The sequence below is a fragment of the Diplotaxodon limnothrissa genome, linkage group LG5, assembly GCF_057381915.1.
Source record: "Diplotaxodon limnothrissa isolate DT_005_m linkage group LG5, D_limnothrissa_male_GT1.1, whole genome shotgun sequence".
Lineage (NCBI taxonomy): Eukaryota > Metazoa > Chordata > Actinopteri > Cichliformes > Cichlidae > Diplotaxodon > Diplotaxodon limnothrissa.
The window spans coordinates 24,710,772-24,730,538 of NC_140600.1; the positions used below are offsets into that span (position 1 = coordinate 24,710,772).

A 19,767-nucleotide genomic window follows, 5' to 3' on the forward strand; every position below is an offset into this window, starting at 1 on the left:
TGGCTGGATGTAGTTTATGTGAGTGTGTGTGTGGAGGGGTGGGCACTTGGAGGAGCGCCGCACCATACTCATGCTGTCAGGGTGAAATATCGCTGCACTCTCTCTTGATTGCTGTGTACGGTGCTTCAGCCCTATTCATAAAAATGCAATTCCATGCAGTACTGTGCCTGACTTGACAAAATAAACTACGACATTCCAGAGAGGCAGATTTAAGATGTTAAAGAGTGGAGCGATTACCCATCTCAACCTCTCAATTACACCATGCATACAATTCAGGACAAGCATGTAATTTCAAATAAATAAAGAAATGGCATCAGCATCAAATAAAATACAATATTTCAGTTCACATCGTGATAAATATTGTTGTCAGTGAAAACTACAATCTGGAGTTGTGAGGAGATGTTTTTGTGTGGAGACGCCGATGGAGAGCAACAGAGTCAAGTTATGAAAAGTTAGCCCTCTTCCAGCTGATCAAAAGACAGACTTTTTTTTTGTTGTAGCTATGAGATAAGCAAGTGTAAGATTTGCTTAAATATACAAGTCTTTGTGCTCTGCAGTCTTAGCTGAGTGTCATGACATGCTACGATTCAGCTGTCAGTGCAGTGGTAGGAATGTTGTTATTGTTGCGCTGGGAAGAGTTTGAAATTTTGACCTAATGGTGGGAGAGTCGGAGATTCCCCCTGAGGGAGGCATAAACGTCTGTGCAAATATTTCAGCCTGGACCAGCGTGGCGGATGGATCGAACAACATGCTGACGCGAGCAAACCGCAGAACCACTAGCACGGCTGAAAATGTCAAAGAGATAAGACTGAAAGTATGAAAAGATGCAAACTTCCATTGCACGTACACACACACACACAGAGGGCAATAACTTTGCCAAAGCGATTCCTGTAAGGCAAACATTAATGCTAAAAATAAACATCTGTGGCTCAGAGCGTGGACAGATCGATATTCTGATCATTTCAATGTTCATGTAAACTGGTAATTATTTTCATTAATGATATCTTAAAGCTAATGAGTTTTAATAAATTAAATAGCTTTAAAGTAATAAGATCAAGCTTCACTAATGCGAGATGTTTACTTCTTTATCTACCACAACATATAGTTGAACATTAAAAATCTGGATTAGACTGGATTAAAATAAAATATACACTTATTTGTCCCCAGGAGAAAGAAAATTGCCAGTAACAGGATACATAGTGGAAGGGAATGACAGCTGCTCATACACAATGATTTACAGCCTCCTAAAAAACCTCACTATGCCTCTATTTCCTGTTCAAAGAGAATAGCATTAAAGCTGATGAAGGTGGAGAGGAGATGTATTCTGCAGGGCATTAGTCTCTCTGACTTGAAAGTGAAGGCGTGCCTGGCGTATTCTCACTGTTTATGAAATGCCAGGCTTCACTTTGACCTCAGCATTTTGCAGATTTTTAGTTGGGTTTGCACGCGCCCACATGCTGTTTGCAGCTACCTAACCCTTTTCCAAGCTACAAACTTACTATCACTTGCTTACAGGCTTTCAGTGCAGGACATTTTCTTCTTCTTCTACTTTTTTTTTACTTGCAGAAGCACCTGCTTAAACCGGCCCACTGCAGTCTACTGAGGTTCCTGTCATTTCCTTTCAAAACAGGAGGATGTGATGTGAGGATGTGAGTGCTGTGGTCAGGTCCCCGGTGAGCTCTCCTTGCAGAGCAATGGCGTGAGACATGGCTCCATGACAATGCTGCTTCCTGGCAAAGTTGATTTTTTTTCCCTGTACCTGGGAGGAAATTGACTGCTTAACACCGGTTTACAGGCTGCAGAGAGGTTAGACATTGCAAAAATGGCCTGAGTGCGATAATGTGCTGGAACCACTGTGCTGGTCTCGTCTGTGGTGGAGGTCTCCATGCCAACCGCTGCACACTGGGTACAATACAACTGTGCCTCCAAGGTCTGGGAGGGTATTTTAAGATCTCGTAACATATGCTCATTTTGTTCCTGTGGTGTTGTTAATATTTATTACGACACCTTCATTTAGCCCTTTGCTGCGGCGTGAAGATTTCAGACAGCCTCATTTTTCACTTCTCCACCAGAGCTGCTGCACTACACATCGAGGCAAGTGTAAGTTTACAGGAGTTACATTTTTGGTAGAGTAGGAGCTGATTTTTATTTTATACTCAGCAGTTTTCTCCAATTCCTTTTCAAGATGAAGCCTCTGGAAACTGTACCAGCCCTACTTTTCGCTTTTTATACAACCTCTCCACTTTCTCATCCTCCTTTTTTTTTTTCTTTCTTCTCCCTCAGCACCGGGGGAAGATGAAGCACTCGAGTTTGCTAGAATCTGTTTCCCAGCAGCGGCCCGAGCTTTAAGATGGATCGAGGGGATTTGCATGGGGCGGGGTGGAGAGTTAGTAAGACATGTGAGAGAGAACAGGAGAAATGTTACTGCTGAGGCGCAGCAAATGAGGGCTGTAGAGAAGAGAGGAGAGGAGGGGTAGGAGGAGTGAAAAGGGGGCACACTCACGCAGATCAGAAAACAACGGTCCTGTCCTATGCCCAGAGGACAGATGCTGCCATCTACTTAAGCTGAGAGTGAGAGGGGAAGAGGGAGGATTGACTTTTACCTGATGTAGAAGCTGCACTCACCCCTCGCCACCCCTCTCTTCTATCCAGCCTGTCTGGAGCCGCAGAGGACTGTCAGCCCGTACAGACGAAGCACAAGATCAGAGTGCTGGCAGAGCAAGTGTGCCTACAGCTCTGCGTTACCTGCTTTACCACCCTGAAATCGCTCTCTCGCCCCACATGCACACATTCACAGAACTTTCTCTCGTGCGCGAAGACTTACATGCTGACAAGCAGGCTGGCAGGCAGGCAGGCACACACACACATACACTCCCCCCCTCCCATTATTATCTGTGCGGCGAGCAGTTCTGCTCATTTTGGTGCGAGCAGCGAGGGGCTGCATTTTGCTCCTCAGCAGCAGCAGCAGCAGCAGCAACAACACAGGACGGGTCCAGAGAAGAGCAGTCACCACCAGAGATCAGTCAGCAGCTGCTCCAACTGAAGGCAAGCCCTTGTCTCTTGTTCTCCTCATTCATTTTCCTTCTTTTTTCCATCTGAATGTGACGCAGTGATGCTGACCTTCCCTTTCCCCATTCTCTCCCCCCACTCTCTTTCTCCTCAGCACCGTGTGTCAGTGGGACAGCCATGGAGGACACCCTCACCTGCAGCCATGCCACTTTCTCCCAGGTGTTTGGACGCCAGGGACAGCTCATGCAAGCCAGTGAGTTTCACTCTCTCCATATCCCGCCCCCCCCCCAAAAAAAAATCTTTAATCACATGCATGCCTTACATCCACCCTCAGCAATTCCACACAATCGCATCCTGAGTCTTACTGCTGTTTTAATTCATCTGAGCCTTGGAGGCGCATCAATGAGATTGCATTATCACGGCTTAAATCATGCACAAAGCAGAGAGTTTTCAAAGAGATGACAGGAAAACAAAACTGGGTTATCTTTTCACACGTTACGGTGATGTTAAAGGAAAGAAGCAATCTTATATTTTTCCTTTTTTTTCATCCTTGACAAACTGTGTGACTGTCATTGTGGTGCTGCCCAAGTTTCTGAGCAGCAGGATTAACTTGTGCAGCACTTGTGTTATAAGGAGGTGGGTTCAAAAGCTTTTTGGACAGCATGCGGGATTAACCCAGGACTGTGGCTCAGCTGTGTTGGGAGTTACACTTTGCTAAAAGAGCGCTTTAGAGGTACTTGAACACAAAGAGAAACTGGAAACTGACAGCTTTCTTTACAGACCAGGTGTGCTGGTTAATATTTCTGTATGTTTTTAGTAATTTCTGCAGTCTTAAGTAGCAGATCTGAATGCATACTTTGCAGCACAGTGTTATTCACAGTATGATTGAAACTGAATTTGTCAGGGTGAGACACTATTTGAGGAGCTCTCATAGTTCAGACTGATAGCTAAATTATTAAAAAGGGAATCTATCAAGATTTTCAGGGGTGCAGACACACCGAACACAACCTTGGAGCGCTGCTTATAAAGCATGCTCAAGTAATATCTTATTATGCAACGAACATGGTCAGAATACATATTTCCCCCAAGAGGAAAAATAGAGCAGAGATCGACTTGTCTCCACAATCAAAGTGTCAGCTGCATCCTCCCATAACTGGCCTGGTATTTCTCCTCATGGAATCATGCAGCGAGAACTTAGTCAACGCCTTTGATGCCTTCGCTCGGCCTTAAATGCATAGCGATTCTTCACACGGTGTTATGAAGGATAATGAGGAGAGCCCGGGCGGATTTCAAAACAGATGTGCCTTTATACTACGTATCGGGTTTGTCACATCAATTTTAAATGCCTTTGTTTCTCGTCATTACCACCTGCAGAGAGGGGCGTCTGATTAGAGTTTCAAAGCAAGTGTTATTAACACGAGCGCAGCTAAGACAGCACTTAGTGGAGCTAATAATGGAAACACATCAGTCATTTCCCTGTGCTGTAAAATTCATGCTTCTTGACACGTGTTACTTAGCAAGGCTGTGTTGCAGGAGTTCATCTGCTGGGATTTTTGAATCATGGAGTTATTTGGGAAGATAGATATGCAGATGTGGTGCAGTGAATTGTAGTTGTCTTTACACGAGAGCACTCTTTTATAAATAATGCAATTTGTTTGAATGCATCCACGGGCTTGCGTTGATAAGAGCATATTACTGGTGAAGGGGTTGCAGGGTTTTGATTAATATTTTGCTTCAGACAGGCAGGAGGCTGAAAGCATCTTCACTAAATGAGTGTCTTTAAGAACTGCTGAGCTGCTGGTCGTCTCTCTGGTTTCAGGTTTTTATGGCAAGCAGAGAATGCACTGGATTAGTGTGCAAACAGTGTGCACAAAACGCCGGATAAGTCCAACATATAATGACAGCTACATGTGTATGCAGAATACAAATGCTTCATAGCCCTGAATCAGTAGATTATCTGGAGGGCATCTCAGTATAAAAGGATGTAAACAAGGAGAGGGTGTGTCAGTGCTTATCACATTGGATCATGGATGGCAGCAAGGCAAGGCAAGCCTTCACAATAAAATTCAGTATTTCCTTTCATCATCAGCATACACAGTGGAAAAATTGAATGATAAATAGCAGATTATATTGTGTTGTAGCACATGGCGGTGGATCTCAGCCTTTTTATCATGTAGAAAGTCAATTTATTAGCATGTAATCTGCCAAAGCCTTCGCATACACTGGCTGGCATGCAAAGATTTAAAAAGATGAAATGTTTTTGATGTACTTTTTTCTCAAATATTACTTCACTATTAACAATTTACTAGTGACTCGTGAATTACTAATCATTCAAGACCTCTCCATGAATAGTTACTTTTGTCTGCTTATTAACAAAGGTCCGCCACAGCAGGTAGCACCACCTGTTTGTTTTGGCAGATTATTATTTTTCTTATGTTCGATGCCCTTCCTGATGCAACCCCAAAGGGATTTGTGTCACCTCCCAGGATTTAACGGAGATCTGTGACTTGCTAGTTAAATGTGTAAACCACTTCACTATGAATATATAAAGAAAGACGAGAAATTCAGATTTTTAACACTATCACACAATGTGGAAACACTGATTGATGGGATATTTCATCATTTGGAGGGATAGTGTTAAGTTTTTGAGCATCTTAAAACTTTGAATCATTAAGATTCGTAAGGCAGGTCAAGATTTGGCATTAGATACTTTCAGATAAGAGCTCATAAACACTCTGTAAACCTGAAAAGCCCAGAAACGCTCAGCAACCTTTCCATATAAAAATGCAGCTTCTCGGCGGCCACTGGCTATAAAGGCTATAAAAAAGATATCAAAGTGCCTCCAGCCTGCAATTTCCACTGCCTGAAATGCCATTAATGCATGTGAAAGTCACAATGTGGATTTGAAAGAACAAGAAGACTTCACGTCTGCTGGGCAGAAAATAGAAGCCACCCGTGAGTGTGAAGCAGCTGTACGAAGGTTTAGCTGACGCAGCAACGTCGTTGTATCATTCCACTGTGCAGGGTTGATGCACAAACATCAGAGAGGGAAATGCTACCTACATCCTCATCACGGAAATCAAATGCGGAAATCTGTAAAGCAAAATTATTTGGAAGCAACTTTTGTGGACAATTTTAATTAAAACTGTGGCGACGATCACCAAAGGTTTGCTCAGAGAGAAAAGATGAAGATGCCGATTAATCATTATGGGGTTGGAAACAATTAGAAGCACATTGCAGTGACATAGCAACACATTTTCCTGATAAATATCATGCAGTTTCATAAATATTACAAAAGATGGATGTAGTCACTTTGACGTCAGGCATTTTGAAGCTTCAGGTTTTGTGATGTCAGAGGTCACCTTATACACACGAAATGGTGGAGTGCAAAGTTGTCAGCATTTATAACAAGCTTCCCTAGGTTTTCCCTTTGCTGCAAGCAGACTTTTAACAGCTCTCACACATCCCTACTTGAACATCGCTAAAAATTTGTGGTTACATCTCAACATGTTACACAGGGTGTTCTCATCATGTACTATTTTTCTTAAATGAAGGCACAAATATTTGAAGAAAGGACGATCTTTAACATCTGCTATACAGGCTATATTTGCTTCTTTTCACCTCAAAAATCAGCTAATCTCTCATAGCGTGAGCCATATTCTCTTTCTAGTTGATGTTATTTTAATACTGTGACCTGAACAGACGCCACACACACCCAGAAATATCTTCTTTCTTCTTCTTTCTTTGTTTCCTGTCTCAGTTTCACTCAGCTCATTTTGTTTGACCATGAGAAGTCTCACGAGTTTGGTATGATGTGTTTCCACTATCCAGTTCTACTTGATTGGGCTTCAATGAATGGGTTAACTGTCAGTGTGGGTATAATTACAGATTAGATTAGAGACTAATCTAACAGATATGCAAATCACAGTTGCAGGCTGTTGTCTTGTGTTGTAATGAGCTGGATTTGGTTAAATGCATAGTGATTTTTTTCATAGAAAAAAAAGATAAAATGACATCCAGTGAGAAAACACTTTTTGGATGACGAACAAGAGCTGTTAGTATACAAGTACAGCAGGATTGTAAAATTAGGTGTTTTATAATTTGCGTCATTATGAGATAAAAGTCTCTCCTCCTCTGCAGATCAGCAGAAGTGTGAAGTGCAGACAACATGTAAAACTGCAGCAAGTCTGTCCTTTTGTTCCAACAGCATTTTTTCCACTTGTGCTTCTAGGTAGAGCGTTAACTTTTCCCTGAATAAATGACAAGTGAAGCCTCTGTTTCTCAGAGCTGCATGCATTATTCACTACATTCTTAACCTATTTGTGTTGCCTTTTCACTCTCCTTTCCCTCCCCCCCATTTTTGCTTTTACAACATTGCTTCCAAAGTTGTGGACACGGTGGGGAATTAAAAAGCTAACGCAGCAATCGGCGAATTGTTTAAACCCCATTTTTGCCTGAAAATGGCACATAAACCTTTGACATCGAAGCTTATTTGATTATTTTATAAAAACTACTGGTGGATTCTGAATCGATCGAATTAGCAACAAGACATTTAAAAATGACAGGAGCAGGTTTACCACCGTGTTGCATCATTTCTTCTTGTAGTAACACTCGCCATTAAATGCCTTTGCATCTGGGAACTGGAGAAATCAGTCGGCCTAGTTTGGAAAGTGAAACAGATTTTCATTCTTGGGTGATATAAGATTTTGGTAAATTAACAATTCGGAGCATCTCAGAAATTCAATTCTGGTCATGGGGATGTTACGTTTCAGTAGAAATATTTCATCACTCATCCAAGTGACTTTCTCAGTCTCCCCTTGGATGAGTGATGCAATGTTTTTCCAACTGAAATGTTACATCCCCATGACCAGAATCAACTCACTGGGATGTCCCTACCTGCATGACTGAACATGCATCAAGACTATTCAGGGCCACCTTTGTTGTATTTTTTATATTCTATCTGAATATATATCTATCTGATACAGATATATCCAGATATTTTCAGTGGGTGATCAGAGGTGGACTGTTTTACTACACACCCATGGTATTACACACACACACACACACACACACACACACACACACACACACACACACACACACACACACACACACACACACACACACACAAATGTATATGTGAGGTATATATATATATATATATATGTGTATCTGCTTCTACTGACTGCTGGCTTGCACTCACGAGCTCATTGGATTCCATCATGATACTGTGCTACAAGTCCAGTCGTGAAATTTTCCTCACTGCTAAATATTCCGCAGTCAGCTGTTATATTGATATTATAAAAAGTGGAAGCGATTGGGAATAACACCCATTCAGACATAAAGTGGTAGGACACAGAGCAGGGTGAGCAGATGCTAAGATGCTCAGTGCCAGAGTTGCAAATTTTCTGTAGTCAGCCACTACAGGCCACTACAGGCCTCAAGAACAGTGCATAGAGAGCTTCAGGGAAGGGGTTTCCAGTTTGACCAGTCTGGGTTTGGCAGTTTCTAGGAGGTCCGTACTTGCTTGACTGCATTTCACCAAATGTTTGGTGGAGGGCAATTATGGTGTGGGGTTGTTTTTCAGGAGTTGGCGTCAGCCGATTAGTTCCAGTGACAGGAACTCTTAATGTTTGTGCTTCCAAGACATTTTGGACAATTTCATGATCCCAACTTTGAGGGAAAGGTTTTGGGATGGTATCTTCTTGTTCCAACATGACTGCGCACCAGTGCGCAAAGCAAGATCCATAAAGACATGGATGAGTGAGTTTGAGGTGGAAGAAGAGTCCTCACCCTCAACCCGACAGAGCCAGGCCTTCTCGTCCAACATCAGTGTCTGATCACAAATGTGCTTCTGGAAGAACATAAAAACATCATATATCATATTCCTATAGATTAGGAATGGGATGTCACTCAATTTCAACTACGTGTGACAGCAGAAAATACTTTTGGCAATATCGTGTATGTGGTGCCAGCTTATATATTCTTGAGCATTACTGGGGCCTTCATAGATATGCAAGTTATCCATACCATGCAAACCAGTACACTGGATGGTTCTTTCCTCTTTAGACTGGAGGATTGTGTCTTCCATACAGTACTGTTTTTCCACTTCACCTCAGTCCCAAAGAATGTAACAGGTTTTCTGGAACTTTTCTGCGTAATGCATTTGCAGATAAAGCAGTGAACTTTTAATAATTATGAAATGTGTTCCTGAGCTCATGCAGTGATTTCTGCTTTGCAATCTTGTCGATTTTTAATGAAGTGCTGCCTCAGGGATCGACGATCACGACTATTCAATATTTGTTGTTGGCCTTGCTCACCGAAGTTTCTCTGGATTTTCCAAATGTTTTAATAAAATTATGAACTGCAGAAGCTGAAATCTCCAAATTCATTGCAATTTTATATTTAGAAAAAGACCCTCTGAAAATGTCTTACTATTTGCCAACTATGTGTGAGTTTATGCCACTTGGTGTTTTTTAAGCACTACACAACTTTTCCAGTCTTTTGCTGCCCTTCTTCCAACTTTTTTGTCAATATTTCCTGCATGAAATGGGAACACATTTTTCAAAAAACAATAAAACCTTTCATTTTCAACATTTTCAACATTTGTTATGTTCTCTTCACTTTTTTTTAAAATTAAATATGAATAAATTACAGAGCAACTTAACTTTTCTGGAAATAATTCTTGTCCTACTTTTTTCCTTCAAATTGCTTGTGGCAATGAAAAAGCCTCATGAGTGCTATTGCTACGTTTGCATAAATCCCCACAAGCTCAGGCTCTGCTCCTTGCCAGAATGTTGTGTCCTGACACAATGAAGTGGTTTCAGTCACCTTTCTGCTCCACTGGACCAAAGTGATGTGAGGACGGCCACAGTGCAAGGTTGCCTGCAGTGTCGTCCACAGAGTAGGTCCACAGATGTCAAGAGCTGAATATCTTCATCCTTCCTATTGTGGAGATTTATCCCCCTATCTTTGCTAAGAGAGGTCAGGGGACCTCCTCTAAACGCCAGATTTGTTCATCATTGACCATACATCACAAACAACTAACAGTAAATCCGATAAGATAAATACAAAATTGCCTTATTTTTCATTTTCCTGATTAATTAAACACCCTAAACAATGCAAACAATGTAATCACTGCTGCTAAATTTGTGTGATACATCCTACACACTTGTTAATATACTCTTACTTACTCTATTGATCCTACTTAACTCCCTGGATATCCCCAGCAGCACTGAAAATCACTTCCTCAGAGTCATTACAAGCCTAATTTAGATCTGCCTACCTGTTTTTATCCCTATATTGGATTTAAGTAGCTCAGCAGAGCCAAGACCAGTGGACGTGTCTTAATCTCTTGGTCAGTATATCTGCTATCACAGTGAGCCTCAGGCCAGAGCAGCTGGATCATTCCAGATCAACCACTCTTGCTAATTCATTAAAGGTTAATTATTAGTTGATGGGATTCACTCATTTTTACAAACCAGGTTTGAAATATGTAGTCCAGTGTTGTGAACTGCACTGTTGTGCATAATTTAGCTGCATAATGCTCCTTAGGTCATTGGGAGAGCAGGAATCACATGCATCTGTATTTGCAGACTTGGCCTCAGGGTGATCAATAATCCAATGGCTGTTCACTTAATGCGGTGTGTGTTGAGTGGTGGGAGTTTGCTCATTGGCTCGAGATGGTGTAATTAGTAGATGCTGAACTTTCCCGAGCCATATAGTCTTACTGTAATGCAACAACCAGCAACATTTTATATTCTTTTATTACTTTTTATTATCAGTTTATACTTGAGGCCCTCTGAGGTTGTGCTGTATGTACTTGGCAGCAACACAGGATGCTAATGTTTAGCAGGTATGCTAATGCTGTGCGGCGTCCCCTGTTTGAACAGCATGCTGTTGCGACGTCTGTGAATTGAGGAGACCAGCTGCTGGACTTGGGAGAGAGGAAATGTTGGCCATTCTTGTCTGATATAGGATTCTCAACAGTCCTGGTCTTCTTTGTTATGCATGTCTTTTCATGATGGGCCAAATGTTTTCGGTTGGTGTAAGGCCAATTCAGCTACTTCTAAAAAAGTCTAGTTAAGAGGCTCTTTTTATGCCCAATCATGTTACTGACCTGCTGCCAATGAACCTAATTAGGTGCAAAATGTTTCTCCAGCTGATTCTCTTTATTATCACTTACTTTTGTTCCCTTTGTCCCAGCTTCTTTAAGATGTGTTGGTGCCACCAAAGTTAAAATGAGGTAATATCTTTGATGAAATAGTAAAATATCTCAGTTTAAACATTTCTTATGTTTTCTCTTATGTGTCTTTGAAATTTGAAACTCATTACATTCTGTTGTTATTTACATTTTACACAGCAAACCAACTTCTTTGGAGTTCGGGTTGTGAGAGGCCAATGTATGAGCATGTAGCATTTTGAGGTTTTCAGTTATACTAAACCAATAAATCTAAGCTTAAGCCTTCACAGTGGGACTTCACAAACCACCGCGTGATGTTATGGTTGCCATATCCATCTTTATTTGAAGTCTGTATACTAAACATGTAACGACCAGTCACATGATTATGACAAACGTGGACAAATTTAAAATGTAATTTAATTGTCATGCGTCTACAAAACCTGTGTAAGGTTGATGGAAAAATGCAATAAACTCATCTCATTTTATTTATTTTTTTCATGACATCTGATGTGTATATACCCTACCGCGAATGTAGTGTAGTTTGGTAATACCAAGTCACCAGAGTTTATCACTGAAGGAACATGCAAATCATGCAAAATATATCAAAACTCTCAAATTCATGTTGTAATAATCCCCTTTTAAATGTTTAAAACTATAGTGAGCCACAAACTATGGTCTGGATTTGCAGTTCAGGCCTGAAGAAACTGGTAAAAAAAAATAATGGAGGGAAAAAGCTGCAAACAGGTAACATTTTTTTCTGTCAATTACTGACTTCCAAAGTAAAAAAAAAAAGTTATGTATAACTCAGGCTTTTATATGCCTTTCAGAAAGAAGGTAGTGCTTCACTTTCCAGAGCAAAACTAGTTCCAGCCTGGATGTTGCTTTGTTATTTCAGGTTGTAGCAAAACCGATTTATTCCTGCAATACCACAAACCCCTGTGTTTCCATGTCTCCCGGACAAAGTGCTTTGCTGTTTGTACAGTGTTTCATTTTGTAAGGATTTTAGTCATTTCTCACACTTTGAATTGATGCATCTCTTGCTCTCTTTTGCCTAATCTGCTCTGTCTCTCCCTGTTGCTCTCTTGCAAAAACACATACACGCCCTCACAGGAAACATGGGGTTATTGCAAAATTTTAAGTGGATGCACATAAGCTGAATACTGCGCGCTCAGCGAGCACATCACTTGGATTTAATAGTTACTCATCTCCACCACTTTAAAGCGGCTAAATTTGTCACTGCTCGATCTCCTGTGTGCACACACTGAAGTGCCAGGAGAGTGTTTAAGATATGAACAACAGCAGATTTCACAGAGAAGCTAATCCTGCTCATTTTGGCATCTGTATGATTACTGTGTGCATCCTTTTTCTTCTTTTTTTAACTGTTGTGGCTGCACATATCTGTCAAAATGGATTTTCAAGTTCCAAACAAGGTAAAAACACACAGTGAAGTTGCAAGTGGTGGACAGAAAAACAAAACAACAAAACACTCAGCACTGCTCGGATGAAAAATGATATTAATATATTTGTACACCTAGAGAGCATTTTCTGATTTGCCGTTTACGTCCCTCCCGTGGTTTCTGCATCATTGAGCTCTCTGCCTGAGTGCTGAATGTGCATATCTGCCTCAGCACAACCACTACATCTGGCCTCTTTTCCCCTCTCCTCCTTAGTTACACAAACGCTGAGCTGCTTCCCAAAGCATCAGTGTTCATCTCATAATCTTGTCATAATCCACCACAGAGAAGACAACGAAACAGAAAGAGAAGGAGACACAGTGGCACAGCAGCTATAGCACAATGTTCACATTGAAAACTTATATAGAAGTATGTATTTCAAAAAGGAAAAAAACAAAACAAAAAGGGGGGGGGGGGGTAGATTAAGAAAAGTGCCACTTTGACAGATATAAAAACCCAGCTGGAAATGTTTCATAATTTATGATACAGCTCGGAAAGATAGTAATGTCACAAGGCAACAACAAAAGGGTGAGCACACTGTTCAGCAGCTTAATTTATGAAGCAAACTTACATACAAAACTAATGATGTGCGCAAATCAGTAAGATCAGCGGCATAAGATGTGCATGAGTGGAAATGTGTGTGAGAAACCTAAGAAATGCAAATTTGATGCATGACATAAGCAATTATGATGAGCCCTGATCAATCCCCCAAGGGACCTACAATTACTGCCGTAGTCTATTTTGGCATCTAATGATACGAAGTACTAAACTAAGTATAAATTTAGAGGTGATTGTGCTTTTGCTGTAGCTGCTCCAAAGTTGTGGAATGATCTGTCCTTGCATGTTAGGCAGGGCTCATCTCTTTCTGAGTTTTAAACTCTTCTTAAAACATATTTATTTGCTGAAGCCTTTGGCACTCTTTAAGGGGTTGACTCAATTTTTTTTTAACATGTTTTATTTTATTTTATTTGGCTTATGCTTATGCTTATTTTATAATATTTTATATTATTTTATTTGGCTTATGCTATTTGTATATGTACAGCACTTTGTGAACCCTGGTTTTATGTTAAAGTGCTTTATAAATAAAGCTGGTATGGTATGGTAAGTAAATACAGGGTCATTGTTACCGTTACCAGTACTGATACTTTTAACCTATAACGGCAGCTTGTGTAGGAGAGACCAGCGTGTCATGATTCATGACATCACCACCATCAATTTGCAATTTGTGCTTTTTACTTAAGAATAACAATTTAACACAATAAAAACACACCTTTCAGTTTTTCATGTATTTTGAAACTTGGTATCAAATCAAATCAAATCACTTTTATTGTCACATCACATGTGCAGGTACATTGGTACAGCACATGTGAGTGAAATTCTTGTGTGCGAGCTTCACAAGCAACAGAGTTGTGCAAAATACAATAATGTAAACAAGCAAAATACAAGAATGGCTACATCTGAAACTAATAAATATATGTACATATATATATGTATTTTGGATAACTTTAGTGTAGATGTGGCTGTCTCTAAAGCACTTTGGGTCAGCTTCTGTTGTTTAAATGTGTTATAGGCTAAAAATAAAATAGACGTGACAATTAACACAAAAATGTTAAGGTATTTTTCATAGTGTACATTTCCTAAAATAAAATAAAGTAAAATAAATAAGTGGGTTATATACTGAACTTAGATGCTAGAAACCAGGCATTGATCCTATTATTGATACCATTACCAGCATTTGTATCAATATTATCAATATATGGAGCGATCCACCCACCTCTACATACAAATACACAGTATACAGAAGAAAAGGTTGCGAGTTCAGGCAGGGGTCGTCTCAGCAAATACTAACCTTTTCCATTTAGGCTTCCCACTCCCCGGCACTCACAGCACCGTCGGCCAAAAGAAGAATCTGGTGTGCTCTGAGTCTGTATAAATATGCATCACTAGTTAGTGCAGGTGCTCCTGTGGTGATGAAATATAGCCGATTCTCCCGGGTTCCTCTCTTTAACATGCAGGGCACGCCATTAAAGGATGGGAGTGACACTGCATACTGCATGTATATCTGTGCTAAAGACAGTTTTCACTGGATTCGCTCCCGGCATGTGATCAGAAATTTACAACATGCAACATCTGGGAGCTTTTCTCTACTAAAAAGAGGCTTTAGTTTCTGTCGTCACCGCTGAGAAAAAGTAGCACTTTTTGGTAACTTTCAGAGGGTTCAGTGATGTTTTGACACTGTAAACACTAATGAGAAGAACCATTGGAGCCTACGCCTTGTTAATCCGATATTCTCCTGAGCTGAGACGCTCCACTGTACATGTGATTTGCCACCAATTTAGGAAGGAGCAGCATTTTCAATGCCAACAGTTTCTTAAGATGTCTACAAAGTGTGGCTCAAAGAAAGGAGTCGGGTTCACTTTTGCAGAGCTCGCGATAAGCAGCTCTCATTGTGAAACACCATTACACTGTGGGACAGAGTTTACATGACGGCTGTGAAATGGAGAGTGTGTGCACGTTTGTCGAATAGCGCGTCTCCGTGTCCGCCACCACAGTGATATCAGGCTCAGTGCCTGCTTTCTACACATGCCCCTGGATAATATGTCTTAATGTCTGTGAGAGTCACACATGTGGCCTGTGCTACATTAGCTGGCCACGTAAGACACGTAATCTTCTTATAAAGGTCCTGGGTGATTTCTGCATGACTCTGCAGAGCTGTCCGTTCTAACTTGTATCTTTCTCAGATTGAAGCAGAGAAGTGAAGGTAAATCATTCAAAAAACACTGGTAAAAATTTAAAAAATTATGTGTGATCATGTAAACATTTGTGGTATCACAGTGCATCTGTGATTCCTCACCACTGTGACATCCAGTGGGGAAAATAACACCACTCCACAGGCTTCACCTTTGACCTTTGTTAGCCACCAAAAATCAATCCCGTGACTTTTATAGCCATTTCAGATGTGAACGTTAGGCTGTCAATAGACTAATTACTTATTTGATTAGTAGTTGCAGCTTTGGCGTTCAATTCTTGATAGCACGTTTTCTTAATTCTGAGATATTTATTCATATGCAAAGGGGAAACAATCTTTAGTCACCCTTCTTATTTAGCTGGAATAATAGGAATTAGGCACAGTGTTCTTCTTTGGAATGCCTTTTGGATGATCCCGCTCTTCTTCAGTTATGTTGAAGTCAGGGCTCTGGTGAGGCCGATTCATGACTGATAGTATTCGATTTTGTGTTTTTATGTCCAGGTATGCTTTTACTGCATTGGCAGTGAATTTGGGATATTGTCATGATGAAAAATGAAGCTCTTGCCAATCAGACACTTTCCAGATGGTATTAAAACTGATGGTACCTTTCTGCATTCATAGGTCCATCAATTTTTAAAAATCTGCAACACTACTGGCTGACAACTCACTGTTGTACCTCCTGTGTTCATGCTATGAAAAAACTATTTGAAAAAAACTACTATCATCACTCCATAAGACCCGTTGCCACAGACTTTCAGTTGAGTTCTTGTGTAATGGGGCGTACCTCAGCCCTGTTTTCCTTCGTTAAGAATGGCTTCTTGACAGCCGCCCTTAAACTGAGATCATGTCTGATGAAGCTTCAGTGAACGCTAGATGGATCCACTGCCACTCACAGATCCTTCATCAGGTCTTCCCTGGATTTTTCCCCCGTTTCTTTCAGATACTGTTCATGTGCTGCAGATAGTTTTTCAGCTTTGCCACATCTTCTTTTGTGCTCTTGTTCTGTTTCACCAAAATGTTTAACGACACATTGCACACATTGGAAAGATATGCCAAGTATTAACTCTTTGGAATCACCTTTTTGGTGCAAAATTACAATTAAAATTAAAATTATACGTAGACACAATACTGGTTCATACCTTGAGTTAGGTGCCTTTTTTATGCTTGAATGATTCATAGGTCAGTGTCAAGTGGCTAAACAAACAAAAGAATTATTCAGAAAACAGTCAGGTACAAGTACTGCACTGAAAATGAGTGAAAAAGTAGCCAATGTCCAAAGAAAAACTCTGAAAGACCTTCAGAAAGGATGGAGAACTGTTCCTTAAGACCACTTTAGAAACCTACAAGAGTGTCTGGGTCTTTGAAAGGAAAATATAAAGAAATGAGTGGTGACTCAAGACGTTTACACAGTACTAGTATGTCTAGAAAACTAAAACTGCACATGTAAACCAAAGACAATGAACACTGCAGTGATATCTTAAAACAGGACTTGCAAATGCAAAAATGCAACCCAACGTGACCTTTATAGCACAGTCTCTTAAGATCAGTTTGTTTAAACCACTTACTTTGTCCCTCTTCTTGCTACCAAACATATGGACAGAGGCAAGATCAGAGATGCTGAACACATATTAGGAATCAGAGGCTTCCTCTTAGTTATGGATCAGCAATTATGTCAAATGGTTTCTGCACCACAATTCTGATGTCATTTCGGTCAAAGCTGTCCTCCACAGATGTGCACTTGAAGAGACATGCTCAGCATCATTAAACAGTGCTCAGCTCTCTCCTCTCCAAGCTCACGAGTAGCAGCCATGTGAATATGCAGAACGTACACGTTTTTTGATGTGAGAGGGAAGTGAAAAAGCCCACGAGATGTGCTGGCAACAGTTTTCCCCACACAGGAATGTCTAACTTGGTAAAAATGTTGAGCTTATGTGCCTTTGAACTCTCCGAGTTGTTTACGTGCGCTGAAACGCGTTAATGAATGATAGCAGTATTACCTGCAGTCTACAGTCAGAGTGGCTCATCTCCTAATAGAAACCTGTTTTGAAATTGAATTTTGAGCATCAAAGTGGCTGATACCGATAATGGATTCAGAACTGTCACCCCCATGTAAGAGCAAATTCCGAGTTCAGATATTTAATCCCCATCTGTCGTACTTCAAGTTGGTGAGTTGTGTGTGCTACCTGCCATTGTGCAGTGCCACAAAGATATGTGGCTCTGACCCACTTTCATCTGCCCTGCGAGACGGGTTCAGACACTTTCTCACAAACAGTCCTAATTGGAGGCAGCCTTGTCACTGGTGCTGCCTGTAGCTCCGGCTTTTCGAAAGTACTCCTGCGTGCAGCTTTGGATTTTGAAATGTCATGTTTGAGCTCTCACAGGTCTGCTCTAACAAGCAATGTTTACCCCGACTGTAAAAAGACGAGAGGATCCCGATTTCCCCTCCATATCTCAGCCGATGCAAGAGTTTCTTCTCTTCTGACTGCCAGTTGCATCTTCAAAGTTTCTCCTTAAGCTTGTTTTCTTGCTTGGAAACTTTCTACTGAAAGCAGCAGTTTCAAAGTGACTCACCTTGCTTTCCCGGGTCCATTTTGTGTGGTGTCTTTCTAGCTCCTGCCGCATTGTGTTGTGATACTCGCAGCACAGCTGGGGAACTTTTTCAGCTACCAAAACATTACTGACGAGGTTCACACTGAGACCTGTCTTGCAAAGAGGGAAAAGTTTCTCCAACAACAATCACAATGCAGATGCAGTGATTTATTGGTTTAAAGTGTGCTTTTGTTGTTCTCTGCAGCTGCTGTGCCTCCGCTGCTGCTGCTGCGACGGTCTCTTATGCCATTTTTCTCCACCTACACAGCTGAAAACGACATGTGCTTGAGTGATTTTGGGTATGAAGTTTCCAGCCGATGTACAACTAGAAGAGGCACAGTGCAGTGAAGTAGGTGCACTGATAAAATAAATCAAAACACAGAACCACCTGGAGTGCACTGCGCAACAACAAAGTGTATTATATAAGAGAAGCGCTTTAATTTATACACTATTTATACAAGATTTCACTCTCTTTCTCTGCTGCTTTTGCCTTATTAAGGATGCCGAAACCAATTCATCTTTAACCCCCAACTTGAGAACACACATAAGCTCATAGCTACTTGTTCTCTTCACCATAACAGAGACCGTTTACCAGATTTTAGTGAGCACCGTTCGTTATCTGTAAATTAATTACCTGTGTGTGACCCCCGCGTGTGTGGGTTCCCAAGTGGAAGGATTTGAATGAGAGCCACGATCCTCCGAGTGGTTTCATGAGGTGTTGAAGAGGTGGCCTGAGGCAGATTATCAAAGGGCCATCTGAGGCTTTTATGTTCATCCGACGGCTTGACACTCCCGCTGAGGTTTGTTTTACTAAAGTCTTTGACTCAAAGGAAGAAAAGAGAAACCCACATTGCTCAGTGCTGGTCTGTTGTACTCCTCACTAGGTGGCACACTGATCAAAGTTATGCAAAAGTCAGCGGAGGGCCCTTTACCCGTTTTTTCCACAACATAGCGAGCTTTCTGTATAATTAAACTAAGCACCATATTTTAATTATGCATCAGTGGTGAGATCAGAAATAACCTTTTTTTCTAATACGTGCTTAATACATAGTCTAATATGTGCAGATTAAAGGCAAAAAAAATGGCTTTAATAAATCATTTGACATTTGAGGCTTTTTAGTTTGGGATTTGTATCGCCGGGATAACTTCATGACCTTGTTTGAGCGTCTCGTGAGTGTTTTTTAAACACTTCACTTTTACAAGAAGAATAAGAAAAAAAGAAAATGCTCACAGGTCACTGTCAGTGAGACAGCTGAGGCAGGTTTTCGTCCTACTTTTTGCAGCATGCGTCAAAGCCGCCAGGTGGTGGCAATGTTGCTGTGGGCAAAAAGAAATCCCTCCTGCAGTTTCGGCTTCCACACTAGAGCCTCGTCCTCAAATGTAGAAGCAGTTATCACAGTGGCATTCAGATTTCTTAAAGAGTTGGAGAGGTTTTTATTTTTTCTTTTCCTCACCTGACTATTCCTGAGTGCACAGCTGCTTCGGAAGATACTCTGGCAGATGATCGGGACTGAAGCCTTTACAATATCCCAAGTTTTCAGACGTGTTTGATCTGTTAGCCAGTTGCTGGTCTTTTCAGATATGCAAATTGGGCATTGCATTATAATCTAAAGGGTTTAAGATTTCTGTGAGAAGCCATCTGAACTAATCTTCCCAGTTTAGCCCAGCATGACATTCCTGTATCTCCAGTTTTTGATTTATTTTCAGGTTTGGGTCTTCAGGTGTGGGGTGGCTGTAGCTCAGGTGGCAGAGCAGATCAGCCACTAATCAGAAGGTCGGTGGTT

General features: G+C 41.0%; 1 protein-coding gene across 1 annotated transcript in view; it reads left to right on the plus strand.

Moving 5' to 3' along the window:
- The first annotated feature begins 3,186 nt into the window (after positions 1–3,186).
- Positions 3,187–19,767, plus strand: part of kaznb (kazrin, periplakin interacting protein b) — a 137,281-nt gene continuing 120,700 nt past the window's right edge. The window contains exon 1 of the mRNA XM_085354339.1: positions 3,187–3,262. Within this exon, the coding sequence (XP_085210465.1) occupies positions 3,187–3,262 (76 nt within the window). The remainder of the gene's footprint in view (positions 3,263–19,767) is intronic.